General features: G+C 37.1%; 1 protein-coding gene and 1 pseudogene across 1 annotated transcript in view; one reads left to right on the top strand and one right to left on the bottom strand.

Annotated features, from left to right (window-relative positions):
• Window positions 1-4,778: 4,778 nt before the first annotated feature.
• LOC125679930 (uncharacterized) lies at window positions 4,779-6,984 on the bottom strand (annotated as a pseudogene).
• A 5,697-nt stretch (window positions 6,985-12,681) lies between these two features.
• LOC125681131 (uncharacterized) overlaps window positions 12,682-18,241 on the top strand; it is a 63,452-nt gene continuing 57,892 nt past the window's right edge. The window contains exon 1 of the mRNA XM_048921067.2: window positions 12,682-12,833. Coding sequence (XP_048777024.2) covers window positions 12,782-12,833 — 52 coding nt within the window. The 5' untranslated portion in view covers window positions 12,682-12,781. The remainder of the gene's footprint in view (window positions 12,834-18,241) is intronic.

The raw sequence follows: 18,241 nt of genomic DNA on the forward strand, positions 1-18,241 counted from the left end.
GTTTACGAACTGTAAACTATAGTTAACGATTCGTTAACTATAGTTTTCATCCGTAAAACTATATTTAACGGTTGTAAACTATATTTTACAAATGCTAATCCAAGTTTATCTGTCTTTAAATAAACGTTAACAATAGATTTTGCTGATAAATACAGATTCACATTTGTAAACTATAATTTACATTCGTTAACTATAGTTCACAATTGTTAATCCTAGTTTCACAAATTGTGATACTATATTTATCAGATAAACTATGTAATAGTTTAGACTTGTAAACCGTAGTTTACAATCGTGAAACTGTATTAATCAGATAAACTATGTTTTGCAATCGCTAATGATTGTTTTCATTGTTAATTATAGTTTACGCTTGTGAAACATACATTATCTGTTTACTATGGTTTACAGATGTGAAATATATATTAACGTCGTTAACTATAGTTTACGGTCCGTAAACTATGGTTTACAGTCGATAATCCTAGTTCATCAACTGTGAAACTATGTTTAGCTCATTTTCATGAATTTGGCGTGCCATACATGCAAGGTGAAGACAACGAACAGTGATCAATCTCATAACTCCTACAAGCAATACAAAACAGACAGTTGGGAAAACACGGATCCCTGGACACACCAGAGGTGGGATCAGGTGCCTAGGAGGAGCAAGCATCCCCCGCCGACCGGTCACACCCGCCGTGAGCCCCATATCCCGATCAGGCAAACGGAGTTATCGCAGTCAAATCAGTGTGCCAAGAACGGCTCAACAATCGGTATGAAACACGTCAGATAGCATTTGACCCAATGCGAGGTTGTATTGACGAACTAGATCGTTATAACGACCATAGAATTTGCGAAATGCTGACTTCAATCGAGACTGTTGAAACCCCTGTACCATCAACTTGTTTGTCAGTAGCTTACCTCGATTTAAAAACTGACTATACCCAGAACAAGCTCTTTCATATCGAATCAGTTGAGATATATAAACACCATATGCAGGTGATAATGGAATATTGCTACATAAATGTGGGAAGTTGACGATGGAGAAGCTGAAATCATCCCGTTTGTCATACAGTTGAGTTGTCAGTTTGCCGTTAATGTCTACTTTCAATAAAATATCTAAGTATGAAGCAGAAGTGGACGACTCTGTGGTGTCCTTTATTTCGAGCTCACAGGGATATATCAAATCGACATATGAATGAAAGCTATCATTGTTAATAGACAAAACGTCATCGATATATCTAAAAGTCGAATTGAAGGTCACAGCGAGAGATTTTTTCTTCTCACGTAGAAGTTTTTGAATAAATTCTGCTTCATATGAACATAAAAACAGGTCAGCTAACAAAGGAACACAATTCGTGCCCATGGGAATTCCAACAGACTGTTGGAAGACCTGATCACCAAAGACCACGAAGATATTGTCAATGAGGAACTGTAGCATATTTTTTATTTCAACTTCAGAGTACTTGTGCGTGGGATCAGAGTGGTGTTTAACAAAGTAAGTTTTTGAATGACTGATCACTAGATATGAATATTTCCGTTTTCCGGTTTTGTTGAAGAAGCAACTGTCTATGATGTCAAAAAGTCTAGTCTTTAATTTATCGTGAGGAATGGTCGTGTATAGTGTTGAAAAGTCATAGGTTTTAATGCTATTGATTTGGGAAAAATTCTGTGATTTCAAGTTTACTAAAAGTTCTTTAGAATTTTTTAGAATCCACATTTGATTAACACCACTTCTGGCATATGTAGTCGCACAGTAAGTTTGAAGTTTCTCCTTCACAGCTGTTAACATTTTCGTGAGGAGCAAAGATAGGGGCTTGGTAGAGCACTTACTGGATCCAGCAATGTATCTTTGTAAGGGTTTTTATGTAGTTTAGGAATCCAGTATAGGTACGGTAACTCATATTCATTCGACCCATTGACTGGAATATTAAATGTGTCTAAAACTGAAGCATGGTTTTGAAGAATTTCGTCTTTTGAAAGGGCAGTTGGAGTATAAGTATGATTACCAAAAGTGGAATTAATGCCAAGTTCGTTTAAAATACAGTTGTAATAATGAGCATTACAAACAAAGACAATGTTGTTACTAGCTTTGTCAGCTGGAACCCAAACATATTCCTCATGTAACCTATCTAATTCTTTTATCACTTCTGGTTTACTAAACACAGAAGGATAGATGGTACGTACTTTTGTTTTCATGTGTCTAATGCGGGATTTTAATATCCCTCTTATGCTTTTAACCCATTCTGACAATGTATCAAGTTCTTCTTTTTCATATTTAGCCCAAAAAACATGCGTTTTAAAATTTATAACGATATTAACAACAAGAAATCTAAGCGTAAAGTTACTCGGAACAGAAAATCGTTACCTGATTATCGTTCCTGAGAAACCAAAGTTATGACGTCATAAGAGACCACAATTCTATTTTGGGAATCAAAACAAAGGAAGGTCATAGACGATATTTTTCGCAAATGGAGGAGTTTTTGGACGAGGGACGGGAGTTTGTTGTGCAAGGATACCAGTTTGAACCAGTACTTAATGTAAATGCTAGACACGTCGAGAATTCTAATTCATCGGAAGATGAACCAGAAGATCATCAAGATACTGTTCATTCCGAACCGGTTCCAGATAATACTGACTGGTGAATATGATTTATATGATAATCTTATAAGATCTAAATTCTTTAGTGATTATGAGAAAAATATGAATTGTTATTACATGCAATATTGATAAATTCAAACCCACTCCGAAACATTTTATAGACAGATCGGAATTTCCTCTACACAGGCACCTTTACCTGAAGTATTGATACTTATTACCCTCACCCTCCCCTTTTCATAATTTTTTGCAGCGATAATTTCTCCGAAATGTGTGTATTCCCTGTCTATCTCATCCCTCTTTCGATTTATGTAAATTAGATCGTTTCACGTTTTTGCAAGCTTTAGAGATCGGCCTTCTACCGGTATAATGCAAGGTGAAGATAACGAACAGTGGTCAATCTAACAACTCCTACAAGCAATACAAAATAGATAGTTGGGCAAACACGGATCCCTGGACACACCAGAGGTGGGATCAGGTGCCCAGGAGGAGTAAGCATCCCCTGTTGACCGGTCACACCCGCCGTGAGCCCTATATCCTGATCAGGTAAACGGAGTTATCCGCAGTCAAAATCAGTGTGACAAGAACGGCTTAACAATCGGTATGAAACACGTAAGACAGCATTTGAGACCTAATGATAGGTTGTATTGACGAACTAGATCGTTATAACGACCATAGAATTTGCGAAATGCTGACTTCAATCGAGACTGTTGAAACCCCTGTACCATCAACTTGTTTGTTAGTAGCTTATCTCGATTTAAAAACTGACTATACGCAGAACAAGTTCTTGCATATCGAATCAGTTGCCATATATAAACACCATATGCAGGTGATAATGGAATATTGCTACATAAATATGGGAAGTTGATGATGGAGAAGCTGAAATCATCCCGTTTGTCATACAGTTGAGTTGTCAGTTTGCCGTTAATGTCTACTTTCAATAAAATATCTAAGTATGAAGCAGAAGTGGACGACTCTGTGGTGTCCTTTATTTCGAGCTCACAGGGATATATCAAATCGACATATGAATGAAAGTTGTTATTGTTAATAAAATAGACAAAACGTCATCGACATGTCGAATTGAAGGCCACAGCGAGAGATTTTTTTCTTCTCACGTAGAATGAGAGGGGGGGGGGGGGTAATAAGGTGCCTGTGATCTAACTCCTTAAGATTTTTACGTGCAACAAGTGAATATAATCATTAAAATATAAGTGGTTAATTACCATTCTTTTTCAAATAAAATTTGCGATACTTATGAATGATAAATTTACTAACGTTAGTTTCACTATGATAACTTTTTTTAAATATAGGCCTATATATTCTGAGATCAGTGAAAAAATATGTGCGTCTGACATGTGAATAAATTCATTTTCACACCAATTCTTGCATGTTTGTCAAAGCAAAAAAACATTGTGATTCATATTCAATTTCTAACGCTACATGGAATTTATATCAACACAGGTGTGGGTGTGGCCACTGTTTTATAATGGAAACCGCAAGAGAATGCAAATGCTGCTTGGGAATACGTGATGTAGCCAGAATAGTACGCCAGGAAAATGTAGAGTGTATTACAAAACATGAAAGTTTTGTTGCTAATTGTCTAAATCGCCACGTCTTGGAAGTGTCTTACTTCGAGTACATTCAAGACGATGGACATTTAGGCGATGAGCCAGTTCATGAGTAATCTCTTGTCTGGTGCAAAAGATATGAAATAAAGTTATTAAATGATTCTATCACAAGTTTCTTTGTTTAATGATTAAAGCTGGTAAATGGATTCATCATTTGAAGTTTTCATTTTGTTACAGGCTTTATCGACACCTTGCTTATCGTCGTTTTGCAAGATTTACATGGAAACATAACAGGAGGATCTTACCGGCTTGTGTAGTGACAGCTTCCCAGCCAACAGTATTGTGGATTTCGCTACCCCAGAAAAAAAACGTTGAATATTAGCAATACTTAACTGCATGACCTCATTTGTGACCAATTAAATAAGTATTTCTCTCAATTTTACACACTTTACTTGTTCTTCAAATATGTGAATTAAAGTAATAAATACATGTACATCAACACTGACAATAGGAAACTTATAAAAATTATGATTGCGTCAGGTTCAGTAAAATATAATTATCATCCATAAAACTTTAATGACATTGTGAAATAAATGTACATGTGTAGACACAGATCAAAACCTAATTCTGATTATCATTGAAAAGTGTAACATGTTTTTGAATCGTCACATGTTTTGGTGGCTTCGGGGTACTCTGTGACAGTTGGGGTGTGGGGGGGGGGGGGGGGGAGATCGAGGGCATCCCTTGCTTTTGTGTAGCTGTCGTTCACACTACGTAAACTCACCACTGCATCCATCAAATGAGAAATGTAATCTAAATTGGAAACAAATATATGCTTACTTACACACGCTATACTATAACCCTGGATTTATCTTATAATTGCATCATTTTCAAGTTACACTGTAAGCTTATATAAAATCCCAATCTGATTAAAATCAGCTCCTCGATCTGCTCCTTTATTTTGTTGTTGTCGCTACACGACGGATCCTCGTGATCCTCCTAGCGACGATAAAAAAAATAATAAAGGAGCGGATCGAGGAGCTGATTTTGATCAGATTGTATAACATCCCAACACGACTGAACTCACTGAATGTTTGTTCAACTTTAACTTCCTTTACAACACCTTCTCCACCACGACCTTTCGGAAAGGAAACACTATATGGCTTCTCACCCTCCTTTGTAGTATTCTGGGGCCGGGTTACATTTTCATTAAAGTGCAGGGCTGCAAGGTATATCCTATAGTGGATATCAAAATTAATGTGTGTGTTTTTTTAAATCGTTGAAATTAGTAGTATCATATGACCTGCAAAATAGTTGCAATCATTTGAAATTGTCGGTATTTACGTTGATTTTTGAAAATAAGAATTAAAATTTTTACCGAGCCTGCATCTGCATGTAAAAGAAGTGAGCAGCTTTGGGTGCAAATGAGCACACTACATTGTGGAATGCCTCCAAACAGGATGTTTGATCAATGTGTGAGAGTTGTTTGATGTCGGTCATCAGCATATTTCCCCTCACAACAGTCTCCATTTCTAATAATGCCTTTGATCCTTAATTCAAAAACAATATTCAATAAAAAAACAAACAAACAAAGGGTTTCTTTAAATTCATGTTGGATTTACGAGTATCATTATCTTTCAGTCTATTTCACTCAGCAATTACTAATGCAAAGGCAATGTCTTTTACTATAATTAAACACTTTGCAATTGTTAACAAGAAGATGGAAATTATAATTATCATACATATACTCATTCGGAAATTGTTTAAGCAGTTTACATATCAATATTTTCCATGGGTATTGTGGACCAAAGATTAAGTGTTTTATTATAGAACATTCATTGTATATTTAATGATACATGTGTTCATTTGAACAAATTCATTCATTTGATGTACATGTACCTCTCCTAATCCACTGCCTGTCATCAAGAGGTCTATGCAGGCATCTTGGGTACAGTTCCCCATGTCCTTCATGCACGTCTGTGACATGGTTCAAAATGGAGACCCATTTCTGTAGAAGTAGCTCTCCATTTCCGACGCTTGAAGCTGTGCACCAATAGATGTGGTTGCTTATGGAGTGAGACCATGCCCCAACAAGTTCACAGTTCTTTTTTTTTTTCTTCTGTTTTTGGCAACAGCGTCCAGCTTTTTGTAGACTCCTTTTGTAGTAGAAAAATTATCGGCCTTTTTTATTTCATTTATTCAACTTTAACGAAAGTTTATCCTGGTTTTACTAAGATTGTACTAATACATGTACCTTTCGCAACATGCCAAACATCAAACATGTGAATGATATCAGGTCGACCTCGCTAACATGTGAATGATATCAGGTTGACCTCGCTAACATGTGAATGATATCAGGTTGACCTCGCTAACATGTGAATGATATCAGGTTGACCTCGCTAACATGTGAATGATATCAGGTTGACCTCGCTTCAAGTAGGATTTAACTTGGCTATGTCCATCAGTAACAAGATGAGAAATTTCAATATCCTCAGATTCTAGTCTCCTCAAACACCGTTTAAGCCCTTCGAGCTCCATGTTGTATGAATTCTGCACCTCATTACTCTAAATTGATAAAATTCATGATTTAACAAGATTAAGAAGACACACTATCAATTGGATCCAATACAAATAAATAAAAGCATCAGTACTGTACCTGGACAAGTTGAATATCAAGAACCTTTGAGGTGTTCAGATCCATTACAGAATAGGACCCAAATTTAGCTGTGTGTCCTGGTGAGCAGCATCGAGCATCACCGCCTAATTTCACTGGTTGGTTCTGTCTCTTTAATTCATCAACCATTTCTTCTTGTCTCTGCTGCCAAACCTGTTGTTAATTATTTTCAAAATCAGCATTTAATGTTTTTGATAGAAGATCTTATTATTGAAAGCACAACTTGACCATTTTAGCGAGTAAAAATACCTGTTGAATTGCTGGAACGAGGTACAACTGTTGGAGAGCATTGTAAGTTCTCTAAGAAAAACATCTAATGCCTGATAAATTAAGGAAGTTGATCGCTTTCACAGGACTTCCTCCACAGAATAACATTCCTGCAGTTCCATCAAATTTCCCCAAGGCATCATACCAGAAAAAGGCTGACCTGCCCTCTCCCAAGAGATGTTGCACTTTTTACAAGAGTACTGTATGTCTACCAGAGTGCCTAAACACAATTCAATATACAAGCATTTCAAGGGGGGAAAGATGCAGAATATGTGCTGGCGCAGTATGTACACATACTCAAAATGTGATATGGATATTGTAGTAACATGAATATACCCAGAATGTTCCAAATGTAATCAGCCATACGGATCAAGACACCACAGTTCTGGCAATGAGTGGGAAGATGTTCAAGACTACTCTTGTAGACAATGAACTTGGTGTCCCCTTTCATTGTATCAGGTACGAGTCCTCCGTCGTCAGTCTCCTGATCTGGAAGTCTCCACTCGATATCTGATTCATCAAATTCAACGTCGGAATCATCAGAATCGTAGGACATCTCTGCATCCTCAAATCCCGCTGTTGAGTGGTTATGGTTGAGCATAGTCATATCAACCTGGACACCAATTTCTCTGGTTTCGGGGAAGCTTGCATCATGACATTTTGACGTTCCTGTATTTGAACATATACATTATTCATACAATTTGGAAATAATTTGTTTATGATTTTTTACTGTTTGATATTATTTTATTTGAGTCAGCCGGATTTTTGCTGGTTTTTTCTTTTTTCTCTTTTTTCTTCTCCAAATGGGGAAGGGGGTCGATCAATCAACTTTCAACGTATCTGTAACCAGGCCTATTTACTTAAATTAGGCCTATTCAAACATAAAAGTTCTAAGCGATTAAAATAAGCAACTGCATGCATTTTATATGACTCATTTATACCAATCTACTAGACTAATAAAATTCATACTTCTATCATTCTCCGTTTGAAGAAAGCAGTCGACAGTTTGGAGGAATTTCCCGTCTTCATGTTTGCAGTGGGCCTGCAGTCAAAAACAGTTAGGACTGCGTCTGGCCGAAGATCTAATTTCTTATATCCGCACTTTCTTGTCAGAGTAGGGTGAATAAGAAATTGACCCCCCGTAAAATGGTTGGCACATAACTTCGAGTTCTGTGTCACTTTAAAAATGATCACGGCGGAGATTTCGTACCCAAACCTTTCGGAATTTTGGGTCCTTTGGAAACAAGTACATGGAAACACCCTTCTGACTCCTTACATTCCAGTTAGATGCCACACACTGTACCATTTTGATAAACAAAATTTGCAGTTGCTAGTATAAACAAATACGCTATGTCGTCAAACTGGTCTCTTTTGACGTCATCAAAGAAGGAAGATAAGTCATCATATTTTGATACACCTATATCAAGACAAGTTTGGCGATCTGTAGCGTCTGTTGCCTTGCGATTTTTTCCTGAATGACCTATTTACATATATCAAGTAATTAAAGAACATATTTTCGTGCAAAACAATTTTTCTTAAAAATCGTCTCCTATGACCTTTAAGAACCAATGGGTATAATCTACTTTTTTGAAGGGAACGGTGTACTAAGTTTGATGTCTGTCATTAAAAGGTTCACAATATATCGAGTAGACAACATTTTCGTACGCCAAGAGTAACCTGACTCTTGAACTTTGACCTTATGACCTCAAAATGAATAGGGGTATAGAGTATGATTGAATATTGTTTAACGTCCCTCTCGAGAATATTTCACTCGTATGGAGACGTCACCACTGCCGGTGAAGGGCTGCAAAATTTAGGCCTATGCTCGGCGCTTATGGCCTTTGAGCAGGGAGGAATCTTTATCGTGCCACACCTGCTGTGATACGGGACCTCGGTTTTTGCGGTCTCATCCGAAGTACCTCCCCATTTATTCGACTTTTACGACAAGCAAGGGCGTACTGAGGACCTATTCTAACCCGGATCCCCACGGGTATAGAGTATGTACCAGAATACAAAGTGTTAAAGTCTGTCAAGCAAAGGGTTATCAAAATATTGAGAGGGCAATATATTTTTATGCCCAGAGTAGCTTGACCCTTTAGCTTTGACTTAGTGACCTCAAAATTAAAAAGGTCAATATCCTTAGGTAATGCCAGTGTTACAAGTTTGATGTCTGAGAAGCGATGAGCTCTCAAGATATTGAGCAGAGAATATTTTACTATGTCCAGTTTGACCCTTAACATTGTAACCTAAACATCCAATCCCTAGATAGAACCAGTGTACCAAGTTTAATGTTAAATCTTACTATGTCCAGTTTGAATTTGTGACCTCAAAATCAGTATGGGTCATCTTCTACTTGTCAAGCAAGAGGTTCTCCAGATATTGAGCGGAAATATCTTCATATGCCCAGACTAGTTTCTACCTTTGACCTGTGAAAGAAAATAAATGAGTAAATTGAGGGGTGTTAACTCTTCCATGCTCGCAAGGCCCCGATATGTGGGAAAGAATGGTTTAGTCTGCAGTAACCCCGCCGTTGTTAGGCGGGGGGGGGGGGGGGGGGGGTGTCCATCTGCTGACTTGGATGGATGGATGTATAATGTTTAACGTCCCGCTCAAAAACATTTCACTCATATGGAGACGTCACCATAGCCGTTGAAGACCTACAAAATTTAGACCTATGCTCAGCGCTTACGGCCTTTGTGCAGGGAGCGAAGATCACAAAGTTGGTACTCCTTTTGGTGTAAACAACATTTGGACTAATACACGGTGCTATTATCGGTTATTCATAAAATTATTTTGCACCATTATGGAGATCCTATGGAATTGTAGTCCTATCCCGAAAACGTCAGAATAAAAACAAGAGGCCCAAGGGCCACATCGCTCACCTGAGTCACTTGGCTCATATTTAAAGATTTTCCCTATATATTTGTATGCAAAACTTTGATCCCCCCCTTGTGACCCCATCCTCCCCTGGGGGCCATAGTTTTAACAAACTGAAATCTGAAATATGTCAGAAAGCTTTTATGTAAATATCAGCTTTTTTGGCTCAGTGGTTCTTGAGAAGAAGATTTTTAAAGATTTATCCTATTTATTAGTATAGCTTTCATTCATATGTCGATTTGATATATCCCTGTGAGCTCGAAATAAAGGACACCACAGAGTCGTCCATTTCTGCTTCATACTTAGATATTTTATTGAAAGTAGACATTAACGGCAAACTGACAACTCAACTGTATGACAAACGGGATGATTTCAGCTTCTCCATCGTCAACTTCCCACATTTATGTAGCAATATTCCATTATCACCTGCATATGGTGTTTATATATCTCAACTGATTCGATATGCAAGAGCTTGTTCTGCGTATAGTCAGTTTTTAAATCGAGGTAAGCTACTGACAAACAAGTTGATGGTACAGGGATTTCAACAGTCTCGATTGAAGTCAGCATTTCGCAAATTCTATGGTCGTTATAACGACCTAGTTCGTCAATACAACCTCGCATTGGGTCAAATGCTGTCTGACGTGTTTCATACCGATTGTTAAGCCGTTCTTGGCACACTGGTTTTGACTGCGGATAACTCCGTTTACCTGATCAGGATATGGGGCTCACGGCGGGTGTGACCGGTCAACAGGGGATGCTTACTCCTCCTGGGCACCTGATCCCACCTCTGGTGTGTCCAGGGATCCGTGTTTTCCCAACTATCTATTTTGTATTGCTTGTAGGAGTTATGAGATTGGTCACTGTTCGTTATCTTCACCTTGCATGTAAAACTTTGATCCCCTATTGTGGGCCCATCCAACCCCCGGGGGCCATGATTTGAACAAACTTGAATCTGCATTATGTCAGGAAGCTTTCATGTACCATTTTTTGTTATCTTATTGCTTGTCAAGAATTTTACACAAATTAACCGGCAACATGCCCCTTCTGATATATTAAAAAATATAAGTTATGTTAGCACGGGGCTCTATAAAGTTTAATCTGCAGTTTGGTCATACTTCGTCATTCAATAACTTTTTTTTTTAAAAATGTTTGTCGGGTTAGCGGGACTACGATATATGACTATAACAATGACCTGTGTATAAATATTCAGTTGGTTTTCCTGTCAGTTACGGACATCGTATTTTACACTTTACTCATGACCCCTTATTTTTGTACAGTGGATTTCTTCAATTAGGGATCAATGCATAAAAAACTGCTATGTATTTTATTTCTATATCCAATGACATATATCAATGAAAACATAAAGCACGAGAGAATAATTTATGATCACAAAATCAACGATAATGACTTTAAGCTGAGTTAACGTCATCCATTTTTTGGATGTCCGTAACTGCAGTTACCGATATCACTTTGACCCAGTCTGAGTTAAAATCAGACCCCATACTCATTATCATATCAACGATATGATAATGAGTTTATAGGGTCTGATTTTAATCAGACTGCACTTTGACCCCCAGTGATCATGCACAATATCACTTTTTAAAATGTAAATCGTAGTAGTAATACGGATTTAGGATATTCTCTGTAATCAAAATTAAACACTTTAGAAAGCAATTTTGTGAATTTTTTTTTTTTTTTGGTCGACTAAATCACAGGCAATTGCATCGCTTGGGGGTGGAATTTATTATATAATGAGTTTTATATAGTAAATTCGACTCCAAGCGATGCAATTGTCTGTGGACTAAATGCAAATCGGCCCTAAGGCACATATATAAGTGAAAGGGCTTGCATTCGAAATTTTAACTGCGTCTCTCTCTCTCTCTCCAGTGATATTGGCGCCGATAAATGCAGTCTGAAATACAAGACATAAAATTAGCCATAGCTCATTCAATTCTCCTTCAATATGAATGACACTTTGGATATATGTATTTACAGGCATGAACTATCATCCTAGAGGTGTTTTCGGTACTTTTATTGGTGTTTTGGGGAATTACCTGGTGTTTACGGTGTTTCCGGTAATTCCATGGACCGGAACTAAATAATAAACTACAACAATTAAAGGACGAAAAATGTGAATTATTGATTGCGTTACGAAATAATTTAACACGTAATGATGTTGAAAAGTGGGGCGACTATCAGCGTCACTGCATTTTCACCCAAAATAATGGGAACAACTTCGTAAGATAGCGATTTACCACTGCCGGTTTTAGTCCCAATAAAAACATCTTTTCCTTCTTTGATACATGATATCGAAAGCTTTTGGTTTTCAGTCAAATGATCGATTTGATGTTTTTCACATATCTTTTCGTCAACGGACGCCATTTTTTACTTTCTGTTTATTCCCTTACCAAACTTTCATCTGAAACAAGAAATCCCATTGGCTGATTTATTTTAGCGTATTGCGTCATCCTTTTTCTCGAGCCCAACTTTTAAATAGCGACTGATGTCAAGGGTTAGTGCGAGGTAACGAATCAATAACCCTTGACTTGTGAAGATGATTTGAGAAAGGTTGTGATATTTTTAACTCAATATAATTATTTTAGGACAATTACAAACAAAAGATTTTGATAGGGTTTTTTGTCAATTGGTGTTGGCCCTCAATATTTTGCACTGACCCAGTGTCAGTTATAATCATCGCTTTTCCCTACGTGATATATTGAGATAAGATTAAGAATCCAGTCACTAGAGCATTCTGCCGTTTTCCCATTATACAATATATCGTAAAGGATTTCACAGGAACACCAGGATGAAAGCGATACACATCACACTGTGCGTTTTTCTCTTCTTCATTTTTGCAGGTATAGCATATTGTATGTGCAATTCGACTTAATTATTCAGCGGTTAAAACATACAATAATAATTTTACTTGCAACAACAATTTGATTGGCTCATTTGACTTTACCAACATTCCTTTTATCATCATCTTCGCTATCCGAGGGTTTACGATCAATCGGAACTCCTCGAATGTCTCGCGCACTCGACATAGATCTCGGATGTAATACGATGGCATCCATGAGCGAATTTGATGCATTGTCAATTGTGACGTCACAGCAATGCATCAAATTCGCTCATGGATGCCATCGTATTACATCCGAGATCTATGTCGAGTGTGCGAGACATTCGAGGAGTTCCGATTGGGTTTACGATCCGTCCCGCTTCTCTACTCTAGCACTCAGGGCCGTAGCAGTGCGTTGTTGCTAAAGCGCGGAACGGAAAACAGAACGGAACGGAATTTAAGAATAAGAATGATCATTTTGATTAAAATCAACATTTTGGGAATTTCTTACAAGCGGTAAAACAATTTTGCATCCTAAATTGATTAAGCGAATTAAATTAAACATCTGTATAAGAATTTACAAAGCCTTTTACAAGAATTTTGAAATTTCGGCAATGACAGAGGTGTTAGCGAGCAGCGATACCTATGGGTAGGGAATGAAAAGAATAGACATGGTTTATATGCCCCCCCCCCCCCCCCCGGCCGCCGCAAAACATCATTAATGCACATGTACATGTATTTACACATAATACCGTGTACATGTAAGTGTGTACTTACAATGTACAACAGGGACTGTGATATGTATAAAACAACGATAATTCATGATCTTATTTAAGTCAACAAGTTAAACATCTTGTGTTTGATTTATTATTTTTTAACTAACAGAGACTTAATGACCGCAGCACTCCAATCCTAATTAGGGAAGACTTCTGGCAGTTCATTTCTAAACTAAATACCTGTATCTTAATATTTGGATTAATAAGGAGATGACTTTTAATTCCATTCAAGCATAAATTCTCTGTTAACCTTTTAGCTATATATATTATGAAATAAATCTGTTGATTCCTCTCACCATGGATCGTAAACTTCACCTTAGTTTTTCATTGGTTCTGTTTCACTCTTGCTGTATCTCTTCGGGTTCAACACTAATCTACAGGATATCGGTAAATGTACGAACGTTCACATAAACTCATCCCAAATGAGGCAAACTTTTTATACACACCGGGCTCGTTCGCTTTAGAAATTGGTGTGATATACAATCTAATTAAAATTAGATCCTTTGATCCGCTCACGTATATCGCTATAAATAGCGATATATGTGAGCGGATCAAAGGATCTAATTTTAGTTAGATTGTGTGATACATGAATGTATATTGTGCCAGGTGTAGAACGAAAGTCACATTCAAATTCAGTTATCATATTAATCTAAACAATAGAATACAAGTATATTTAAATTAGAAATAAACTGCCTGGTGTTGTCGCCTATTTAGGATTGTAGTGCTGCGGTCACTTAAGTCCCCGTTAAAAATAAAATAAATAAATCACAAGATATTTTTAACTTGTAGATTCAATAAGATAATGAATGCTCGTTGTGTTATACATACTGCACTCATGAATACACGATATGATGTGTAAATACAGTACGTTCCAAACGTTTTGTAACGACGTGGGGGGGGGGGGGGGGGGCATATAAACCCTTTATGTTCTTTCCATTCTCTACCCATAGGCGTCGCTGCTTCCTAACACTTCTATCGATGTCGAAATTTTAACATGCTTGTAAATGCTTTGTATACTCTTATACAAACGTTTAAATTATTTTCTCATAATTTTTATTTTAATTAAAACAAAGCAAATTTCCCCGATGTTTGGTGTTACATGTATATTAGCTACATTAATAATTTTTATTCTTAATTTCCGTTTTCCGTTACTCGATTTATGCAATACCATACGTATTTTGTCGGACTGATCAATGGCCTACATTTTCCATAACGCTATGCGAGTTATTTCCCCCTGATTACAGAGGGCGCGCAGCAAATTGCGGTCCTCAGTTGACAGTGCCATATAAGGAATAAATAGAAAATTTACAATTTTTGATTACAATCAATTGCCAGTTAAGGAATTTTTCCAAGAATTAAGTGTAATGACTTTAAAATAGTATAATTGAACAAAATATTTTAGTCCCTAATTACATTTATACGTGTCCCTTGAGTGGTTTTCTCGCAAGCAATGTATGGTTATGATGTAATAAAGTATGTAAATATTACCTAGTCCTCGATTTCTTTAGATCAGAATCATGATGTCCTTAGTATATCAGCAATTCTTCATTATTAATTTTTATCAATATTCTCGACAACCAAAACACACAAACAAAACATGCAATATGATATGCCTAAAAACACAAGTAAAACCAACGCATACCGGTACCAATATATGGTTTCACACTGAACAAAACTACTTGTTGCTAAATGTACACTAGGTGCCAATAAATAAAGCATGTTAATTATCTCGAATTGGTATGTCTAGTGTAATATTTTTGTTAAATTTTAATATTTTTTTCGCGTGTGATTTGATTTTTTGAAAGTTATATTTTGTGTACATCGACTTACACCTATTCTTGCACTTCAATTACTCAAACGAGCACAAAAACAATCATCAGGCTCCTAGCAACAATGGGTCTGCCTCCTAAATGCTTTTCTCTCTCTCACCCCACCCCCCCCCCCCCCCCCCCCCCCCCCTTTCGATGCTACGTGCCTGGTTGTATCATATGCTTTCAATTTATGTGTCTACATCGTTTTAAAACAGATTACTATTAGACTCCTTGGTATTAATTGCATAATTTGGACAGAAATAAACGTAAAATACACCTATAACACCCCCCTTCCACAACTCTGCAATTTCACGAAGTGCATACTTTAAAACGTTTTCTCCATAAAATCAACGAAATTAAACCTTGTTTTTGTCATAGATATATTACAACCTGTTAAAACTTGGTATACTTAAGAATTTGGTAACGTAAGCTATACTATACACTATTTGTTAATGCTATTTATGTGAAGCTTAGGACCGCAATCGTAAGCGCCCCCCCCCCCCCCAACTTCCGGTGTATGGGGAGTAACTGCAAAAATGTAGGCCATTTAAAATGTAGGCCATTGCAACCAAACTATGCACACTTTTTGGGGTAAAGAACTTTATATAACAATGGGCATATTGTGAAAGTGGGTGTGGTCATCAGTATGTATATTTGGAAAGAAACAACGTTAAGACGGGGGGGGGGGGGGGGGGGGGGGTTAAATTGTGAATTTCAGGACTCGAGGCAAAAACTGCCCAAATTTGACCACTTGGAAAAAAAGCTTCTCTGAAACCGCACATATGTGAAAAGAAATGAAATAACTAAATGCATAAACATGAAGACTAGGAAAGCCTCTACCAAAATTGTAAATTTCACGATCCCCAGGGTAGCTGGTTGCTATTGATTCTAAAGTGAAACTAAATAGATGTTTAGAAGGAACAGATAGCCCTTTACCAAAATTGTAAATTTCAAAGGTAGGGTTTTTGTTATGGGGTGTGGCCAAAAATTATCATGGTGATTATTGTTTTCGTCATTTCAAAGACCTTTTTTTTTTTTAAATTTGCTAATACTTTTTAAAGCCGAAATGCATATCTAGGGAAAGCAAAAAGGAATGTACTGAAATTGTGAATTTCGCTACCCCAGGGTTTTGACTCTAGGCCGGGTCCAAAATAGTCATAGTGTTAATATGACATACATTTTGTAAAGGTCTTCAGTACCCCTTGCTTATCGTAAGATGGGGCGGTCCATCGGATGAGACCGCAAAAACCGAGGGCCCATGTCACAACAGGTGTGGCACGATTAAAATTCCTCCCTGCCTAAAGGCCGTAAGCGCGGAGCATAGGCCTAAATTTTGCAGCCCTTCACCGGCAGTGGTCCTTCGCCGACAATGGTGACCGGTCAACAGGGGATGCTTACTCCTCCTATAGGCGCCTGATCCCACCTCTGGTATATCCAGGGGTCCGTGTTTGCCCAACTCTCTATTTTGTATTGCTTATAGGAGTTATGAGTTTGATCACTGTTCGTTATCTTCACCTTTCATGTATATAGAGGTCTATACGTGAGCGGTACTACATATACCTATATGCCGACAAAATGTTTAGTCCTCTGGTAAAAATATTTTTCAATTATTTTTATTTACGTAATCTCATAATATGATATACAAAGTATTTATTGATAACCTGGCATGATAATAAAATTGCAGATTTTTTTTTTTATCCCAAGTTTGATGTCGTTCAATTTGGCTATACTTTTAAAATGTGCAGATTCTGATGAACGTGTGGTGATTCCGTCTTTCATCTCTGTGTTGAATAGAATACACAGGTCTAGAAATATATGATAACATTTCCCCCGACCAGAATCCATATGCGGTACCCCGACATCTGTCAAACTATGTCTACTGTCAACGTAAACATGGCTTTGAAAATCACGCGCTTATCTCGTTATTCACACAAAATTATTTGATCACAATAAGGTCCAAAGCGTTTTGATTTATGGTTTGGTATCTCGTCCAAAGCGTTTTGATTTATGGTTTGGTATCTCGAAAATATGACTTTAATCAAATTCACAATCAATGTGTGTCACGACAATCGTGACCTCAGTACGTTATTTCGAGCTGCGCAGTGACTTCAAAAACGTCACTATCTTATCTCCTTAAAGGGGCATGGAGACGAATTGAGCTGAAATTTTTAAAATTTTACTTTTCCTTTTTTATTGCTTAACTAAAGTATTTCTGATGGTCAACCAAAATATGAATATCAGTTGTTGAGTTCTACGTGAGATACAGCACTCGCAATTCTAGGCTCGTGTCATGTTTTTGTTTACATTAGACTGTCTAATAGAAAATGGCGTGTTTAGAACAAAATGAGATGTGCCAAATACTAGAAAATATTTAATCGTGTTAAGAATCCACTCATAAATTGAAAAAATCTGCTTTAAACGAAACTTTCACTAGTTTATTTAACCTATGTAAACAAAAACATGGCACGAGCCTTGTTTACATAACGACTCGTGACCCCCATGTACCTTGACTACTGACGTCCAAATTTGTGCTGATCATTAGTAATACCTTAGTTAAGCATTCTAAACATTAAAAATCAAAATGTAAAATTTTCAAATTTTCAGCTCAAATCGTGTCCATGTCCTTTTAAGAAATAAGATATCAATTTTGAGTGTTATTGGGATTCGGCATGAGGTTGGTCACGTGATCAAATCGTATAATGCCCGAAGGGCGTTATAGTAGATTTGATCACTATCAATTTCATGTCATACAAATGATATTTGATTTCATATATTTATATTTTCTATATTGATTTGTGTTCTTACCGAGCTTCCATGATTATGTAGCAGATGACTGAAATAAC

The sequence above is a fragment of the Ostrea edulis genome, chromosome 2, assembly GCF_947568905.1.
Source record: "Ostrea edulis chromosome 2, xbOstEdul1.1, whole genome shotgun sequence".
Classification (NCBI taxonomy): Eukaryota; Metazoa; Mollusca; class Bivalvia; order Ostreida; family Ostreidae; genus Ostrea; species Ostrea edulis.